Below are 19511 nucleotides of genomic sequence, written 5' to 3'. Positions count from 1 at the left end.
CTTTTTCACTAATAAAACTGTATGCCTTTACAGACATAGGAATATATACACGAAAAAGCCGCCGGGGTGGGAACTGAAAAGCACGTCTGGCTTTACACTGAATTTTAGTGCCGCTTTAAATTTTCTGTTCCAACCCACTGAGAAGCAGCGGATTACAAAACCTGCCACTTCTTTAAATATAGAAGTAATTCATAATTTCTGAAACTAGCTAGAAAAAGCGCATCAAATTGTTAGTAGCATTATGTGTGCTTCCTGAAAGGACTTGTCTCCACTAAGTTGCTGCTTCATATTATTCAATTAAATATACTAAAGACAGTGTGTAATTTAAATGGTACATTTTTTTTTTATTTCTAGTCCAATTTGCAAGATGATGTTTTCGATTGTGGCATGGAATCCATTGATAAGAGAGCACTCTCCCTCAGTTTTGATGACTTGCCTAATGGTGACTCTACACCACCCAGATCTACTCCCTCTTCCTCTCTGGGCTACTCCAATCCTGAAATCACTGTCACCCCACCAGAACATAACCTCAGTGACCTGTCATCAGAGGAGCCCTTAAAGGACGATATGAGTGCCAGGACTTTAGCAGAGTCGTGTAGTCAGTTGCAGGACTCACAGTTCAATACAGAGCCTGTTTGTGAAGGCAAGGACATCTTAGCAGGAGATAAGTCAGATGTGTCTGCTTGCCAAAGCCATCAACCCAATGCAGATGATAAAATGTTTGTTGATTCAAATGTCTCTGTGTCAATTTTGCAAGACTCAGATGAAGCTTCTGAGCTGAAACCTGTGGAGCTGGACAATTTTGAAGGGAATATTACTAAACAGCTGGTAAAAAGACTTACATCAACTGAAATACCTGCTGTTCCAGAGAGATTCCCATCTGATTGCTTCATGTGTAGTGAATCTGAAGCCACAGGGTCCTATTTAGATGGAAGTTTAGAAGAGTCTTTGCAAGGGCTTCTCCTGACCCTAGAGCCTTGTAAAGACCAGTATTCAGAATATCAAGAATTGTACCAGGAAATTACACACCTTGAAGATGTTCTAAAAGTAAGTGAATGCAAAGCATCACTCTGTCTTTAGATTCTCTATGGCTGTACAATGCGTTTGTGACTGTGATGTGCGAGGCGTAACCAATGGCAGCCAAGATCAAAATAGCACTTTCAAATCACAATGTTCATTTTCTCTTGTGAACAGTGTTATTCCTGTTGGTTCTTTCATCGGTTCCTGTAACAGTTTTGTAGATTTTGGTTTTGCAGTGTTAAATAGTCTGGTTATGTAAGTAACAATAAGGTCTCTCAGCAATGCTATTGTGTTGGGCAGATTAGCTCACAAACAAGCAGAAAGTACAAATAGTTTTCTAACTAGATGCGCTGCTTATATCTCTAGTTTGTATGTATAATTTGGCAAATGTAATCAATTTGCTGAAATGAGAGATCAAAGGGAAAAAAATATATTATTTAGATGTTAAATGTGTGTGATGTCTACATTCCACAGAAATGTTTGTGCCTGGTTCCGATGTACAGAATTGTGATGATATTATTATTAGAAAGGTAATAAACCCCCATTTTCTTGCACAAGTCATAATGACTTAAAAAATTTAACTTGTTTTAAAGGGGGTTACAAAGTGGTAATAATCTAGACATCCTATTTAATGTGACATCTACTATTTTATTTCTTCAGATTTATGTTTTATATAATATTTTGCATAAATAAAAGTGTTCTAATGCTTGTTCTTTTGCTGTTTTTTATTTGTTTTTAAATTACAGTGCATGTCTGTTTCATGTGTTTTATTTAGTTTGGGATTATAATTGCTAGATTAGTTTTATTTAATTTTTTGGACAGTTTTATTTCAGTAATATTTTAGTACTTTAAAACTAAAATATATAGTATATTTATACACTTAATTCATTATATTAAATGTGTATTATGTTAATAAAAATGACCTTTAGTTTTTAGATTTATTAATAATTTTTTTTTTATGCGTTTGTTTTTAAAGTGTCTGTGTGTTCAGTCTTGTATTGTTGGTTTTTGTTTATGTCCTTGACTCTAATACTCATTACGTTCTCACACATACAAATTTCTGTGTGAAGCTGTTGTCTTTCATTCTGCACATACAAGGAGTGATTTTAATGGCATTTTAGACCAAATTGTCTCTAAATCCCTTTCAGTGTCAGAAGTCCAGGGGTACTGACTATAACTAATGACTGCTATCTGCGTGTATATGCGGTTGATACCGAACCCCATGGGTGACCTGATTGGTGACCCATTTGACAAAGCATTTGGGATGATCTTTTCTGCACGTGTATGAGCAGCTGCACACATTACCCCCAATGTGTCATACAGGAGGAACACTAAATATTGCAAATAATTCTAAAAATAATAAAAAAAAAAACACATATAAAATAACTCCTATCTTCTGATTTTGTAATAACAAGAAATATTGCTTGTAAAGAGATACAGTAAAATGTTATAAGCCTGGTATATGGCTGTGCATACTAAATGTGATCATATAGGAGGAATAATGATTCATTAGCACCTATTAGCCAATGGAGGGGGTGTATGATATTCTTTAATAGCACTGTAATGTACAGTATTGCATTCTGGCCTTGACAACATTATTGATAAAACTTGATTTGTGCAGTAGAAAATATCCTACATTACAAGATAAATTGGTACAGAATTATTATGTGATGAGGGTGTAATGGGCATTTACAGGTGTGGCATATGTATTATTTACTCACATAGCCAACAACTCAAATTACAAGGGGAAAGACTCTTCATTTCTGTTCATAATATTATATGTGAATTCTATGTATAAACGCAGCTGTAGACTTGGCAATGTTGGCAAGGTGATTCGCAATTTGAAATTTTGAATCTTGGAACATATTCGGTTGTGAACCTGAAATTGTGTGGCAATATCAATATATAGGGGTCTATTTACTAAGCCTTGGATGGAGATAAAGTGAATGGAGATAAAGTACCAGCCAATCAGCTCCTAACTTCCATGTCACAGGCTGTGTTTGAAAAATGACAGTTAGGAGCTGGTTGACTGTTACTTTATCTCCGTCCACTTTATCTCCATCCAAGGCTTAGTAAATAGACCCCATAGTCACTGGAGACTTAAGAGAAGGATCTGAAATATAGACCATGTACTTCTGTTAGTGTGCATATTTGTAAATTATATGATACTAGTGACTTTAGACTGCTTTTATTACTTTGTGAATAAGTAGAAGAGGTTCTAATGAGTTCTCTTTATTGCAGAAATAGTATAAATCATACTTGCCTACCCTCCCGATTCGGCCGGGAGCCTCCCGAAAATTGGGTGCCGCTCCCGGCCCCCCGGAAAGGTAGGCAAGTCTCCCGGCCCCAGCGACCCACCTGCCTAAACCCCGGCAGCAAGGGGGGGCGATGACGCGATTTGCGCTGAATCGCGTCATCGTAGTCCCGCCCCCTGCATCACAATGCCGATATTAATGACATTGTGATGCAGGGGGCGGGGCTACGATGACGCGATCGCGCTGTCACGCCCATGCCCCACCCCCAATGGTGTGTCATCATCATAGCCACGCCCCCTTTTCTCCCACGGCACGCCCCCTTTTTTCGCGAGAGACTTTCCCCTGTGATTGCCCGACAGCTCCCTCCCGGAAGGAGGGAGTTAAATGTCGGCAACCCTGGTATAAATACATTTCGCTTTTGAACATTAAGCTGAGAAATAAAATAAAACATTAAAATGAACACCTTGCCTGTCCGGCAGCAGCTAAACATAAAACTTTGACTGTCATCTACAAAAACTTTGGAAGTTTCAGCAAGTAGAGCCCACAGTTTTCTCTCACAGAGTCCCTGCAGTCCCTTTTCTCAGGCAGTGAGAGACTGATGGCCCCGAGCAGACTTTTTTAAGGGCCGAACAAAATCCATATCTTTCTACTTCAGGGTCCATAGGGGGTCCACAGGGTTGACCTTGGGGTATAGGTTGGGAACCAAATCCGGGCACCACGCAGTTAAAGCTTTTAGCTCCCAGGATGCACTGGGTCCACTCTCCCTATAACCCCACCCCCAAGCCAGAGGCACCTCAGTTTAAGTTGTGCCCGGCCGGAGTCGGGTCACCGTTTAGTGCAGTGGGGAGCTGATTAGCAGCCCCTAAGCTTTATTTTTTCTAAGTACAGAGTTTTTTTTTATTTTTACTTTGGACTTTCAGAGCGGCAGCGTCGGACTGTCCATAGGACGTCTAAGCTGCCGATCCGTCACCCCGCCGGCGCTGAGACGCCAGTACAGATCTGGGGATCTCAGCGGGACCCCAGAGTCTGTACTAGCCGGACTCTGCGGGCGCCCAGGACTGCTGCCGGATCCACGGGGAGCAGGTAAGGTCGCGGATCTCCGCTTGCGGTGATCCGCACATTTAATATGCAGTCCTGTGCCTCCGGTCTCCGGGGACAGACCGGAGGCGCCGGCAGTGGCGGCGGGCCCCCCATACCCCGTGTGTCCACTAGACCACCAGGGACTTACTGATCGGCGCTGGGAGCCGGCGTCCCGGGAGGTTAATAGCCGGCCAGGGGAGGAAGCTTTCCCTGTTACAGCGGCTCCTCCCCTCAGCTCAGCGCGCCTTTCAGTGTTATAGTCTGGCGTCGCTGAGCTGCTTCCTCCGCGGGCCACGCTTCTTCTGAGGTCTCCAGCGGCCATTTTCTTGTGGTGCAGCAGCAGAGCTCCGGAGATGGCAGTGAGCCCAGTCCCCCTGCGTACCTCACCATCAGGTCAGTGTACACAGCGCTGTAGCCTTCCCAGACACTGAATCTGGGTAAGTTGAATGCAGTGTAATAGTGCAGTATATTATATGACATGTTTATGTATATATGTATATATCTGCATGGTATGTGACTTATGCTAGTGCTGACTGTCTGTATTTAATTCTCTCACCTGTCAGTGTATATCTATCCCTTTTCTTTATCTGCCCTAATACAGCTGTACTTGGGGTGGTTCTGAGACCTCACATTTATATACTTGTTAATATTTGTGAGGTTTGTCACACACTGTTGCGTGCTGCACGTTGCCATATTTTAGATGGAACTGTGTGTTGCATACGCTGAAAATGGGTCCCTGCAGCTAATTTTTGGCATCAGTCAGGACCAGTATAGCGCTGCTTAATATTTCCGCCAAGAGGGTTGGTCAGATATGTCTGACCAGGAGATAGATTATACTACACCCATTGCTGCAGGTGTTAGCCATGTGCTGCAGGTGTTAGTGCGGAGGATTTGACTCATAAAGGGTTCTGTATGTGGCGTCAGGTGCCGGCCCCTTTCACGACCCCCTTGGGCGGTTTGTTTTCTCGGGATCCTCTCAATTGCGGATTGCCGGGTGGGCCCCATTGTTGTACCTCACTTGGGGTTACTCCACCATACTGCCCTTTTCATCTCAGGGTATCTCGCAGTTTCTTGCACTCTTCCCCTGTGACACAGACTATCGCTCCCTGCAGGGATTTTCGCAGTATATGAATTCCCCCTGGTGATACAATAGTCTGTCATGCCCCTTGCAGGGATTACCACAACAGCCACCCTGGGTGGTGTCGTTTTCTACGAAACGCAAATTGGCGTGGTTGACGCCCTGTGGTTACTTCCCAGTTGGCTCTGCATGTACTGGATACTGTTTTGGGCTCTTTCCCTCTTACGGGTGGAAGCCTATTTCAGGTATTATTATCCCTGCTTTAGGGCTGGTAGCGGGTCCATTCTGGTTAGAGTGAATGTTGACCTGCACCTGTATCATACACCCTCAGTCTTACATGCCTCCGGGTTCCCTGTTGCTGACTAGCGGGTGGATCGCATAGCGGGACTCTGGCTGTTGCCAGATAGGAGGTGTTACAACAGTGTTTGGCCTCCTGTCCCAAATTCCCTGAGGGTCATCACGAGCCCCTCCTGGGGTGGATGGGCGTGTTACTCGTCTGATTACAGACGTTACTACGCCTCCCATTCCTGCGTGGTCCGTAGGTGGTAACTCTGCCTGAAATCGGTATACTTGCTTTCAGGGGTTGTTACCCATCCTACCATGGCTATAGCATGGTTGGTTAATACTATTGCATATTGGGCTGATGCATTTGTAAAATTTTTTCCCCTCCAACACGTCGGGGGTTCAAATGTATTTGGTCGCTCTCGTAATATATGCAGTTGTCATAGGTGGAAATGCCTAGATTGGATACCAGTCTCCTAACTTTCAGAGTTCCGGCTGCGACTGTATCCTCCGTAATACCCTATGGCTGCGCTCTGGGAATGCAGAGGTGCAGATACCATCTTTAGGGTAGATCTTGGTTGGTCCTGACCTTGACAAGATTGTAGTAACATTGGCAGTATTACTAACTATGCCCTCTACAAGGCCTCAGACTAAGTCTGTAAAGTCTTTTTGTCCTCTGGGTCAGCCTAAAGGTCTGTTTCTTCGTAGACTGTCGGCATCTACAAGGGCCGACATATCCAGTACCGAGCAGGCCTGGACTGCCAGCCGATCCTGCTTCTGAACCTATGGATATCTCTTCAGCCTGACGGGACAGGCCTACAACTGGGAGATACCGATTTTCTCAGTTCGCCCGGTACTAGTGTCAAGTTGCCGTGGCTACGTGGGTAGGAGGGTACGCCCTCTCTTTGCTCAGGCGGCCTCTTTACAAGGGCCTTACAGATCCAGAAAGCTATGCAGTTGTTGCGGTAAGCGGAGCTAATTAGGCCATCCCCACTATCTCAGTGAGGGACTGGTTGTTCTGCTTTCTTTCTGGTGCGGTGGCTGAATGGTCCTCTTTGGCTTATTCTCTGTCTCAATTCCCTGAACCAGTTCCTAAAGCTACCTGGGCTCAGGAGGAAATCCCTATGCTCCTTCATACGATGTTTGGAACCTGGGGACTTTATGGTATCATATACAGGACGCGTGCCTACGGGTACTTACAGAGACCTTTCCTCAGCATGGGTTGAGGTTTGCTGTATCACAGCAACACTTACAATTTTTCGGGCTCTGCCTGTTGGGACTGTCCTCAGCCCCACAGGGGTTTACCAGTGTTTTTGATTTTCTGACAGTTCTCCTGTTCAGTATATCCCAATGCTCCTGTACCTGGACGGCCTCCTGCTCTTAGCGGGATCACCGGGGTACTTTACAGCCAGGTCAGGATGACTGTGGCTTCAGGGTGCAGACGTTTAATCAACGGGGAAAAAGTCCTCCCTGCATCCCTCTCTGGGTATTCTTCATCTAGGATCCCTGCTGGATTCTCAGAATCTGAGAATTCTTCTGGCGTAAGACGGAATCTCCACTCTTCCATTAGGAGTACGTGGTTGTCTGCGCAGTCGACATATGTCTTTACACTCTGGGATGCATGGTGGAATGGGCTCAGTTCCATTCCAGACCTTTCCATAATTGGCTCATCTCCAAATGGAACGAGTTTTTTCTGTCGGATCACTGTTCAAACGATGATGCTCTCTCCGGAGGCAAGTCGGTCCCTGTCCGGGTGGCTATGGCCATCTCGTCCAGGGTATTCTTTGCTATGGACAGTGTCTGGTTCGCATCCTTTTCAGTGCAGTTGGACGTCTGTCGATTCCACCCTGTCAATTAACTTACTCTGACATAACTCTTGTTTCCCGGTGAACCTGAAAAGGTTCAGTCCGACAGGGTCAGGACAGTGGATTCCTTTTTAGCAACACTGTTCGTTGGGTGGCATTGACAGGTATGTCACATATTCGGACATAGTCCGAGGGTCTCCTCCCGACCATCTCGGCAGCGTTCATTTCAGGAGCTCTCCATTGAGAAGCGGGAGTCCTCAGCCGTCACGACGTGCATCCCGGGGACTAGTCTCTTCCCCAAGAGAGGTTTCATCTCCTGGTGAGCAGGGGGGGCCCCCCTGAGGTGACCCTCAGGGCCTTCTGACTTTATCACACTATGGTGTTACAGTCCAGCTCTGGGGATTCTGAAGCAACCTTCAGCGACTCTTTGTCGATGAAGTGGTCCTTTCACTTTGTGTACCTCTGTTCTCCGGTCTCCCTTCTTCCTCGAGGTCTTTGGAAGTGTTTCAATTGAGACGGAGATGCTTTTCTGCTGGTGGCTCCTGATTGCCCCAGATGTCAGGGGTACTTGGATTTTCGGAGTCTCTCCATCGATACTCCATTCCTGATGCTTCGCTGCCCGGACCTGTTGTCTCAGGGTCCTTGGTTTTGCCTTGGACCTGGGTCGTTTGTTTTGGGGTCCCTACAGTGGTCTTACGGCTTCCATGGCTTTGTCATCGTTGGAATGATTAGAGCACATGGATCAGCTTTTGCTGGGACCTACCACAAACTGTGGCAACCATAAATCTTATGGTATTGTACCTGTCGATACAATCCTCCGGTGTCCAGGATTTCCAGATATTCTGGCATTCCTTCTGGCTGGCTTGGGTTTCACACTTGGCCTGGTCTTCCTGACAGTGCGGATTTCTACACTGTCAGTATGGTTAAGATATGGAATTGCTCCACTCTGGTATCCAGTTCATCCTTTGGAGTGTTTTCTGGATTATGCTTCCATTTGTCTTCCCTAGGGACTCCTTGGGAGTTAGTAGTGGTTCTTCGTTCCCTCCGGGGACAGTCAATGGAACCGCTGGTTGTGATAGCCATTACATGGTCTATTGCTTAGGCTCTCTCTTTCTCTCAGGGTGTTTATATCAACCAGGAGAGTGTCTGAATTGGGAGCGTTCTCAGGTGGCTCCCTCTTCTGGAGGGCATCATGTCAAGGTGTGAGTTGCTCTCGCCTTGTGTTTCTTCTTAGTGGTTTTCAGGTTCCATATTATTTTGGAACTTATGGTACGGCCATTCTGTCCCCAGTCCTCTCGGCTGGTGTGGCCTCATTGACTGTGGTCCGGCCTCTTTGGATTTATGTGATCCGTTCAGGTTCCTTACGGAAATCGGACTCCTTATTGGTGGTCTGAGATTTCTGGTTATCACAGGAAAGGATGGCCGGCCTATAACCAAATGTTGGTGGATGGCCTCGTAGGTCTTCCTCAGGGGCCTACCCATGGGTAGGCCTTTCTGTTGTTGATGCTTGTTTTTTCTCGGGCCATGTAACCCTTGTGGGCGGCTTTCTGTGGCGCCTCGGCTGTTTTGCCTTACTAGGTGGCCACGTGGTCTTCTGTCCACACCTTTTTAAGGTTCTAGGCATTGGTTTCCTTTGCCTCTCAGGATGCTTCCTTTTTGGCGACGGATTCTCCTCTCAGCACAGGAGCGTCCCCACCCTTGGTTGAACTGCTTTGGGACATCCCCAAGGTCAACCCTGTGGACCCCCTATGGACCCTGAAGTAGAAAACAAGAAATATGGTAAGAACTTACCTTTGTTATCTCTGTTTCTACGAAGTCCATAGGGTCCACAGGGCACCCGCCCTGACGCACCTGGCTTCATATGGGCTGTGTGGCTGGTCACCGGTTTTCCGTCTCCCATTTCTGTGAGTATGGTTATTGAGTGTTCCAGTTTTCTCTCTCTTTTTCTCTCCTCCTCCGGCCTTTGGCTACTTACAAACTGAGGTGCCTCTGGCTTGGGGGTGGGGTTATAGGGAGAGTGGACCCAGTGCATTCTGGGAGCTAAAAGCTTTAACGGCGTGGTGCCCGGATTTGGTTCCCAACCTATACCCCAAGGTCAACCCTGTGGACCCTATGGACTTCGTAGAAACAGAGATAACAAAGGTAAGTTCTTACCATATGTCTTGTTATCCTGTCGAATGTGACCTCTGTAATAGGCAGGGGCAAGTGGAGTCTGGGAGTATGATACTAGCACACGGGATAGAAAGAACAATATTCCGACACCTCTTTTAATGCACCCTTGGCCAAAAGAATCGCTATAAAATCTTCTGGTTTTTTTTCTGCACCTAAGTGCCCTGCTGTGATGTAACCATGATCTAGGTCTAATACGGTTCTCCTATATGGCTGGGGAACTACTAGCTGTTCTACCACCCCTTCACCCCTTTCCGTCATTTGGTACAACAGCTCATTATGGATGGCCATGTGTGGGTACACAAGTCTTCCACAAGTTTCTAATGGCTCCCTATTGATAACTTTTAACATTTTCTCTGGATTTTATTAGGCTGGTGTCTTTTAACTTTTCTGACGCAAATAGTTCCTTCCTCAACTCAATATTAGGCATACTTTCAGATCTGTCTACAGCTTCTCTCCCCCTGTAGGAGGTGCCTAATGTTGAGCCTCATTTGCTACTTTCCCAGCCATATTAGTAAAAGGAAATGACATACAACATCTAAAAACATTTAAGCACATGATTGGCAAGTCTTTTGTGTGGTAGGGACCTTTCTGACTACACTGGCTAGTCTCCAGGCCCAGTGCCTACAGTCTCTCCATTTTTTAGTCATCTTAACTGCCCAGAACCCTTTTCAACCGAACAGTTTTACCAGATGTCACTGAAGTGCACTGTCGCTGATTTAGGGGGCACTACGGTGTGGTCAGTAGTTCCTCTTCCACCAGATACCTCTTTGACATCTCTACCAACTTGTCAGCTGTATTGGGGTCCTCATGGCTCACCCATTTGCACAAAACTATGGGCAGACACATCAAATAATGGTCCATGACAGCTGTTTCAACCATCTGTTAATGTCTCTGGTTGTAACAATTTATTGGTTAGGTGGTTAAAGTTATGCATTGAGCTCGAACCGACAGCATAATTCCCAGGGAAGTCAGGATTTCAGTTTTTAGCTTTTCATAGTCCCGAGCATCTGCAGGGCTTAAATCATAGATGTAAGCTTTTTGAGGTTGTCCAGTAAGTAAAGCTGCCAACAGGCCGGTAAACTCTGATGCTTCGTAGTTCTCTCAAAGGTGGTCAGATATGCCTTCATCTTTAAATTTACTTATTAAAACTTTAATACCAGAGTCCAAAATGGCGCACGGGACGACCTGCGTGAAAAATCACCGGAAGCGTCATGCGTGCCACACTGTAACACTACATCCAGACTGTCACCAGACATGGAAGTGGTGCCTAATAATAAGTAAATTTAAACATGTTTGGCTACTTTTTTATGAGTTAAAATTGACTAGGATGTTCACTCGCTGTATTAATTATGTGTTGGTTCTTTGCTGATATCGTAAAAAGTTTTGTATTTGCCTGTTTTGGGCCATTTCCTGTTTCCAGGTGGGAGGTTTCCCATTTTTTTATGGGTGTGTCTTATGGGTAATTAACTGTAAGTTAGCTCTGGTCACTGGGTCGTTAATTGAGTTGAAGAGTTGACTGGTTTGCATACTCTGTGGCTGTCCTGATGAAAGCCTGTAAGGGGACTGACACGTCGACCAGTCATGAAGTTTCTTGAGTCTGATTAAAATATCCCCATATTTTCTACTGCTATTGGTGAGTGCTTTTTTATTTGTCTACTATTTGTCTATCATAGATAGATAGGCACTAATTGTACTCACAATCTAAGTAATAAAACAAGACTGGATGTTAACAAACAAGCGTAACGGTCCAGCCAGATTGCAATTGGAAAAACTGCCTCGTAGTGCTCGTAATGGTCCAGCCATACTGCAGTTGGAAAAACTGCTTCGTAGTGCTATATGACTTTGTCACCCAACAATGTTTGTTTTTGTGCTCAGTTGGATGTTGGAGTATTAAACAAAACATACAAGCACCACATCAGTTTCAAATCTCCCTGGAAAAACGGGAGGAGACAAGCAGTTTATTCTCACCTGCCACAGCACGAATGGCCTCTCACATCAGTAGATTGTTGGGCACGAGTTGGTGCTAGCTCGTAGGTGGCTTCAGACCCTGAAGGGAGCAGAGAGCGACCATGCTGCTGCTGCATGTCCATGGTGGTTTTGTGGTTACGACACAATGCAGAAAGTGAGATATCCTTGCTTCTTCTGGGCCAGACAGATATTGTTATTCTCAGCTTGTGCAGCATTTCATGTTAGGATGGTGCTCACGTAATTTACAAGAATGTGTGTGTGTGATCTATATATATCTAACTATATATATATATATATCTAACTATATATAGATATATATATATATATATATATAGATATATACATATATATATATATATATATATATAGATGTGTGTGTATATGTATGTATATGTGTATATATATATATATATATATATATATGTGCACTGGCCACTTTTCGTGTTTTGGATCTGGATCTTTCTTCGTGTTTTGTAATGGTTTGGTTTTGCCAAAACCACCTTTCCGTGTTTTGTGTTCTGGATCTGTATTTTTTTGGGGAAAAAAAGCATAAAAACAGCTAAAATCACAGAATTGTTTTGTTCCTACGCTATTAACCTCAATAACATTAATTTCCAGTCTATTCTGAACACCTCACAATATTGTTTTTAGGCCAAAAGGTTGCACGGAGGTAGCTGGATGACTATGCTAAGCGACACAAGTGGGTGGCACAAACACGCAGCCCATCTAGGAGTGGCACTGCAGTGGCAGACAGGATGGCAGTTTGAAAACCTAGGCCCCAAAAGAGTACATAATGCAAAGAACAAAAAGAGGTGCAAGATGAAATTGTCCTTTGGGCCCTCCCACCCACCCTTATGTTGTATAAACAGGACACGCACACTTTAACAAACCAATCATTTCGGCAACAGGGTCTGCCACACGACTGTGGTTGAAATGATTGGTTCGTTTGGGCCCCCACAAAACAAGCTGGCAATTAATATGTCCCTGCACAAACTGGCTTTACAGAGGCAAGATGTCTTCCTCATCCACCGATTCTTCACCCTCGTCAGTGTTTCATACATCCTCATCTTCACAGAGTATTAATTCGTCCCTGCTGGAATCCACCACCAAAGGTCCCTCTGTACTTTCTGGAGGCTGGTCTTCCCGGAAGAATTGATAATTCATTTTGATGAAAATCATCTTCTCCACATTTTGTGGAAGCAACCTCCTACGCCTTTCGCTGATTAGGTTCCCGACTGCACTAAAAACTCTTTTGGAGTACACACTGGAGGGGGGTAAAATAGAGCCAGTTTATACAGGGGCCTCCAAATTGCCTCTTTTTCCTGCCAGTACAGGTACGGACTGTCTGACATGCCTACTTGGATGCTGTCACCGATGTAATCCTCCACCATTCTGTCAATGGTGACAGTATCATATGCAGTGACAGTAGACATGTCAGAAATTGTTGGCAGGTCCTTCAGTCCGGACCAGATGTCCAAACTTGGTCCTGCCTTCCCTGCATCACCGCCAGCGTGTTGCTTAGGATATCCAAGTTGTTTCCCCAGTTGCTGGAGAAAATGAAGAAGGAGCTGTTGACGTGTCACGTTCTGCTAGAGCTGACAGTGATTTCACCAGCAGGTCTTTGCACCTCTGCAGGCTTGTGTCCGTCGGAAAGAGAGAGACACCACGTAGGCTTTAAACCTAGGATCGAGCACAGTGGCCAAAATGTAGTGGTCTGATTTCAACAGATTGACCACCCTGGAATCCTGGCAAAGCGAATGAAGGGCTTCATCCACAAGTCCCACATACCGAGCGGAATCGCTCCGTCTTAGCTCCTCCTTCACTTTCTCCAGCTGCTTCTGCAAAAGCCTGATGAGGGGAATGACCTGACTCAAGCTGGCAGTGTCTGAACTGACTTCACGTGTGGCAAGTTCGAAGGGCTGGAGAACCTTGCACAACACAGAAATCATTCTCCACTGCGCTTGAGTCAGGTGCATACTTCCTCCTTTGCCTATGTCATAGGTGGATGTATAGGCTTGAATGGCCTTTTGCTGCTCCTCCATCCTCTGAAGCATATAGAGGGTTGAGTTCCACCATGTCAAAACCTCTTGCTTCAGGTGATGGCAGGGCAGGTTCAAGAGTGTTTGCTGGTGCTCCAGTCTTCAGCACGCAGTCGCTGAATGGAGCTGTCGGGCTTCCACACGGGGGACGCGTAGCATCAATAAGGGGGCATGGCCCGGCAAATGACGCGTCATTGGGGCGGGGCATGGGGCGTAGTAGCACGATAGCGTCATTAGTGGCCGATAATAGTAGCATTGTGAAACGGGCCGGGGCCACGATGACTCAATTCAGCGCAAATTGCGTCACTGCCCCCCTTGCTGCCGGGGTTTATACAGACGGGTCGCCGGGGGCCGGGAGGCTTGCCTGCCTTTCTGGGGGGCCAGGAGCGGCACCCGATTTTCGGGAGGCTCCCAGCCGAATCGGGAGGGTAGGCAAGTATGACATGAACATAATAGAGGAACAAAATGTTGGAGTGGTTTTGTTCAGTCTTGGCAATCCCATTTTATTCAGACCTACCTTGTATCACATATTACCACCCCTACCGCCATCCTGAATAAAAGCTGGCATGTGGCCTTCAATGCCCATAGTACTTGAATAAAGCTGCCAAGCTTGTCCAGTGAGCTCTATAGAAGTACTATGGATGGTTTGCAGCATTCTTGTTTTTCCTGCACTGTCCCTTGGTCTTAATGTTCTGTAACCTGTAACCTTAAACAAGCAAAGTAATATCTAGATCATTATTTTAGACTGATTTTGCCATTAGAGTTAGAGTTGTTACTAGTTTAGATGGAAAGGCTCCTGTACACGCAGCAACTTCCACAGCCAATTAGGCAATTTTAAACCTAATGTGTCAGATTACAGCAGGTAATTGGGAACCTTTAGTCATTGGGGACCACGTATACTGCAGTCGTATACCAACCATAATTTTACTATTCCAATTTTCCATAATGTACAGTTTAGTATTGTGAAAAATTACTACTTGCATGTTGGAGTATTTTAAAAGTATATTGAGCCTTTCTGAAAAATGTCTATAAAAAATATGCATGTTACCTGTAGTAATTTGCATGGCGTATAACGTATCCTAACTAACTGAAGCCGATGGTTCTCTTTTACTATCAGTAGTTTTATATTTTAATACATTATTTTTTAAATAAAATAGTGGTTTGAAGAGATGAGAAGACCCATTTACTATTTTTTTTCCTGATTTTCTGTTCCATCTTCATATGACATGTGTTTGGTCTTCACTCATCCCTTCTACCTTTGCAGTGCAAGCCATCTGTAAACCGAAGCAGGTCTTCCAGTGTAAGTCTAACAGTTGAGAGCGCTTTAGAGAGCTTTGATTTCCTGAACACCTCTGACTTTGATGATGATGATGTGGAGGAGGATGGTGGTGGAATGGTTTGTAATGGTGGAGGTGCAGACTCAGTCTTTACAGACACCGATGTGGACAAGCTAAGGTCAGTGTTAACAAAGGAGTGCTTGCAGTAATATGTGCCTTTAACCAAAATCCTGGTGACCACATGATTCAAAGAAGACATTTCAGCCAAACCATACAACACAATAGTGCAGGGCTGATTATTTAATTGCAATCACAATTTTGATCTGATTGCATTCTATGATATGGGTCTTCAAAGTGTAAAACTCTGAATGGCATTATTTTACCGAATAAGATTCAATAATAATTGATGTATGGCATGTCACTTAATTGTTTCAACTATACTACATATAAAATTGAAAATGATAACTTGCTGAACAATCTTATTTTGGCTCGGTTTGAACCTGGATTAGTGATTTTGCTAATGTCTTCAATGTTTTAATTTGTTCTCCTTTTAGCCTGTTGTGACTAGTACAGTGGATTAAACTAGTCAGTAGTAAATAGAAAGCAGCATTGTGCCCATTGTTTTATTTAAGTTGTCATTATTTCCATTAAATATCATAGTCGCACTTTATTTTAACGTCATTCACACAGAATAATTATAAAATTAAATAATTACTTTAGTCACTAGATGGCAGTAGATACAGTTAAGTATATAAGTAATTATTGTTAAAAAATATATTTATACAAGTGATTTAAGATAATTCTAAAGGTGCATACACACAACGATTTTTTGAACGATTATCGTTAAACAATATCGTTTAAAAAAATCGTTCACTTTCTGAGTCAAACGATGAACGATTATTGTTCATGCGCGTTCACATTTGTAGTTTGTAGTTCAGTCAGACTTGTCAACTCAACGATTCATTAAGTTAATATGCAAAAATCGTTTGTAGTTCATAAAAATCGTTCATTACATTTAAATGAACAACTTTAGCAAACGATTGTAGTTTATTTTTTCAAGGTAGAAAATCGTTTACTAACTAAATCGTTGTGTGTGTATGCACCTTTAGTGATAAGAAAAGAGGGAGAAACACCAATTAGTAAAATATGATCGAAAAAATCTGTATAAGTCACTTTAATCTCCCTGCACATAATTTACTCATAGTGACATACTTAGATTGTCCAGTGAGAGTATTATTTAAATTCATAAATGAGAAAGTGTGTATGTAGGGGGGTGTGTGTGTGTGTGTGTGTGTGTGTGTGTGTATATGTATATATATGTATATATTTATATGTGTGTGTATGTATGTATGTATGTATATATATATATATATATATATATATACTTTTAATTTTTTTTGCAACACGGGGTATTGAGATGAGGACTCCAGACGTGCAGTAGCGGATTTACTGCTGGGCAACATAAGCAGCCGCCTAGGGCCCGGCGGGTCCCAGAGGGCCCGCTGACTGTGCTGTATTCCGGCCCTGGCAGTGTCAGCACATCGGACAGTTGCAGAGTGCCGCTCTGGCAGCTGGCTCACTCTCCTCTCTCCTGCTCTGTGTGTTGCATGTGATGTCACACGCACAGGGAGAGGGGAGAGGAGCTGAGAAAATGCAGTAAGGAGGAGCAGGGGTGTGTGTCTACCCAGTACGGTGGTAGGGGAGTGCCGGCCGCGGGCGGAGGCACTCTCACTATGATATAATAGCTTGACCAGCAGGGGCACAGAGAGGGGGGAAGGAGCAGGATACATTTGTCTGAGCTTGCTAGAGGGGCCCGGCGCTGCCCCCCCTCCCTCTTCACAGCAACCCAGCCAGCTGCTGTGTGCTGTGCCCTATGCCTGTGGGGAGGAAAGTGATCACACAATCGAGGAGCTTAGAGAGCCCCCCACCCCAGTGCAAAGCATCGCTTGATAGCGCTGTATAAAATCTTTATTTATTTATTTTTAAAATTATCCTAAGGGGGCGTGCCCATGCCTCCTGCTGTAGGCCACGTCTCCCTTCCCCCAGGCCCGGCGTGGCTCTAAGCGCCCCTGCTGACCAGGTGCCTTCACAACAACATAAAGGCGGAACCCTCGGATTATATTGCCATTGTTTGGAGAGTTATTATTGGAGCCTGGGTACCACACCTTTGGGGGATATATCTATCTATCTATATAGAGAGAGAGATCCTGCATTTGGTGCTGCGGGGGTGAGCAGGTAGCTGTTTGCTGCTGTGGGGGGCTGGGGGTAACTTCCTCCAGCTGGTAATGACAGTGAAGAGTGGTGGGCGGGCAGCCAGAAGGGGGGTACTACCATTTGGCAAATAGTCTAAGGAGGGGTGAGGATGGACCAGCTGCTGCTACTACTATCAGTACTGCCCCAGCTGCTATCTACCCGTGCCCCTTCCCCCAGCACTGCTTTTCCCAACCCCCTCCTTGCCCTCCAGTACTGCACCAGCTGCTATCTACCTTTGCCCACTCCCTACCTCGAGCACTGCCTGCCCCTAGCCCCCTCCTTGCTTCCCTGCACTGTGGCAACTGCTGACTGCTCTTACTGCCATCTATCCCCAGCTCTAACCCAACTTCTCCATGCCTTTTCCCCCAGCTCTACCCCAACTGCTGCTTGCCCTTAACCCAGTCTACCTCAACTGTTACCTGCCCCCAGCACTGTCCCAACTGCCTGCCCTCACCTCCCATAATAAATAATTTAATTAAATTAAATGATTGAATAATTGATTAAAAAGCCAAATGATTGACTTTTTTCAGTAAATGCAAGTGAACCAGATCCCATTTTAAAAGTATGTGAGTTTAGGAAATATATTAGATAGGCAAGATAAATTGTAACTACTTCCCAACCAGTGGCAGATTTTACCTAGGGGCTGAACAGCTGCAGCCACCCCAGTAAAATCCGTTACCTCAGTGAGCCAGTTGCAGTTCGTGACTGCACTGGGTACACTGTGACTGGCAGCGGCTTCCCGTTGCAAGCTCTACCTACCAATCACACACAGGACAGACAGCCCCAGTCGTGAACTGATAAAGTTTTAAAAAGTTTAATATAAGGAGGAAAAATGTAAAATAATGTAGGAGGAATAAATTAGGAATGGAAATATAGTGTTATGGATTGTTTGAGGAAGGGGGGCCCCAAATCGGAGTCTTGCTTAGGGCACCATAAATTCTAAATCCGCCTCTGCAGACAGGCAGGTACTTGGTAAAGCAGTGTCTTTTTAATGGTAGCAGACCCTGCACCTTATCATATGTGAGGTTAGGCCTCGAAACACACAAGCACATAACAGAAAATAAGCAAACTACATAAAAGTAAGTGTCTCAGCACTCCTTGTGCTAATGTCTGTGGACCCCCCAGGTCCTGACACCCAAATGCTAACCACCACCCCTGGCCTATCACCTGGCTAGCTTATCCAGCACCTGGAGCAAGGAGCATCAGGTGTGTGGGAGTATTAAACCCTTCCTGTGCTCCAGTGATTATTCCAGCTGGGTCTGTGTAAATGTGAAAACCTGGAATTCCACACCTCCACTGCTAATACAGAATGCACAGGTTTCACTCCAGCCTCCCTTGGAGGGAGCTAATTCAACCAGAATGTGGGTTTAGGTGAGAGACAACCCCTCTTACCATATATATGTCAGCCACCCCCCACGCCTCTTGCTTATTGTATTGAATTTGATCACATCTTTATACAGCCAATGTTGCTGATTTGCTTGTCATGTACTCCGTTCCCCTTCCTTTCTGTGTCCAACCTTCTATTAGTTATTTCAATAAATAGTGTTTAGGAAAAAAAATGCTATATTTCCAACACGGCTACTTCATGGTGACAGCTGACATATGATTATGCAGTCTAAAGCTGGGTACACATAGACAATGTATTTGACGATTTGCCAATTTTTGACAGATCGGAATGACAAATCGTCCACATAATCAAATGTGTACGCTCTATTACGTACTCTCGTGTGTCTCTTGACGCATTTTCAGATCGGCCTGCAGTGCAGGTCAATCGAGGAACGACACCGTGTTTGTGGATGCAGCGGAGGAATGACATATTGGGCGGTCGTATACCAGATTGTGTAGTGTGTACGGACCACCCAATATATTGTTCGGTCACATTGTGCGTCGCTGGGTATCTTGTAATATTCAGAAATATAACCTAATTATAAAGTGCAATGTTATATGCTTAAGGTGTGTACACACGTAGTAATATAAATGAGCGATTTTAACGATTTTGTTATCGTTAAAATCGCTAATTTTTTGATCCTACCAACTTACCATCGACCAGTGATGCGTGGCCACGTATGGACGATAGCGATATCGTCCATCGGTGTGCTGGACCAGCACTCTCCCCGGTGTGCTGGATGATCAATATCGATCATCCAGCACACCGGGGAGGGTGTAGGATGATCAGCCAGCAATATCGTATCGCTAGCTGATCGCTACGTGTGTATGCACCGTTAGGCTATATATGTAAATGTTAATAAATAGATAGTGAAGTGCAAGCCTTTGACTTATAT

The 19511-nt window shown here is 44.7% G+C and overlaps 1 protein-coding gene across 5 annotated transcripts in view; it reads left to right on the top strand.

The window, feature by feature from the left end:
• Positions 1–19511, top strand: part of RIPOR2 (RHO family interacting cell polarization regulator 2) — a 247787-nt gene that overhangs the window by 149774 nt on the left and 78502 nt on the right. For all 5 annotated transcript variants that reach the window (XM_088475871.1, XM_088475872.1, XM_088475873.1 and 2 more), the window contains 2 exons: positions 355–1047; positions 14964–15154. In XM_088475871.1, coding sequence (XP_088331997.1) covers positions 355–1047; positions 14964–15154 — 884 coding nt within the window. The remainder of the gene's footprint in view (positions 1–354; positions 1048–14963; positions 15155–19511) is intronic.

The sequence above is a fragment of the Taudactylus pleione genome, unplaced genomic scaffold, assembly GCF_031769625.1.
Source record: "Taudactylus pleione unplaced genomic scaffold, aTauple2 ptg000179l, whole genome shotgun sequence".
Classification (NCBI taxonomy): domain Eukaryota; kingdom Metazoa; phylum Chordata; class Amphibia; order Anura; family Myobatrachidae; genus Taudactylus; species Taudactylus pleione.
This window is presented reverse-complemented; position numbering and strand designations above follow the sequence as displayed.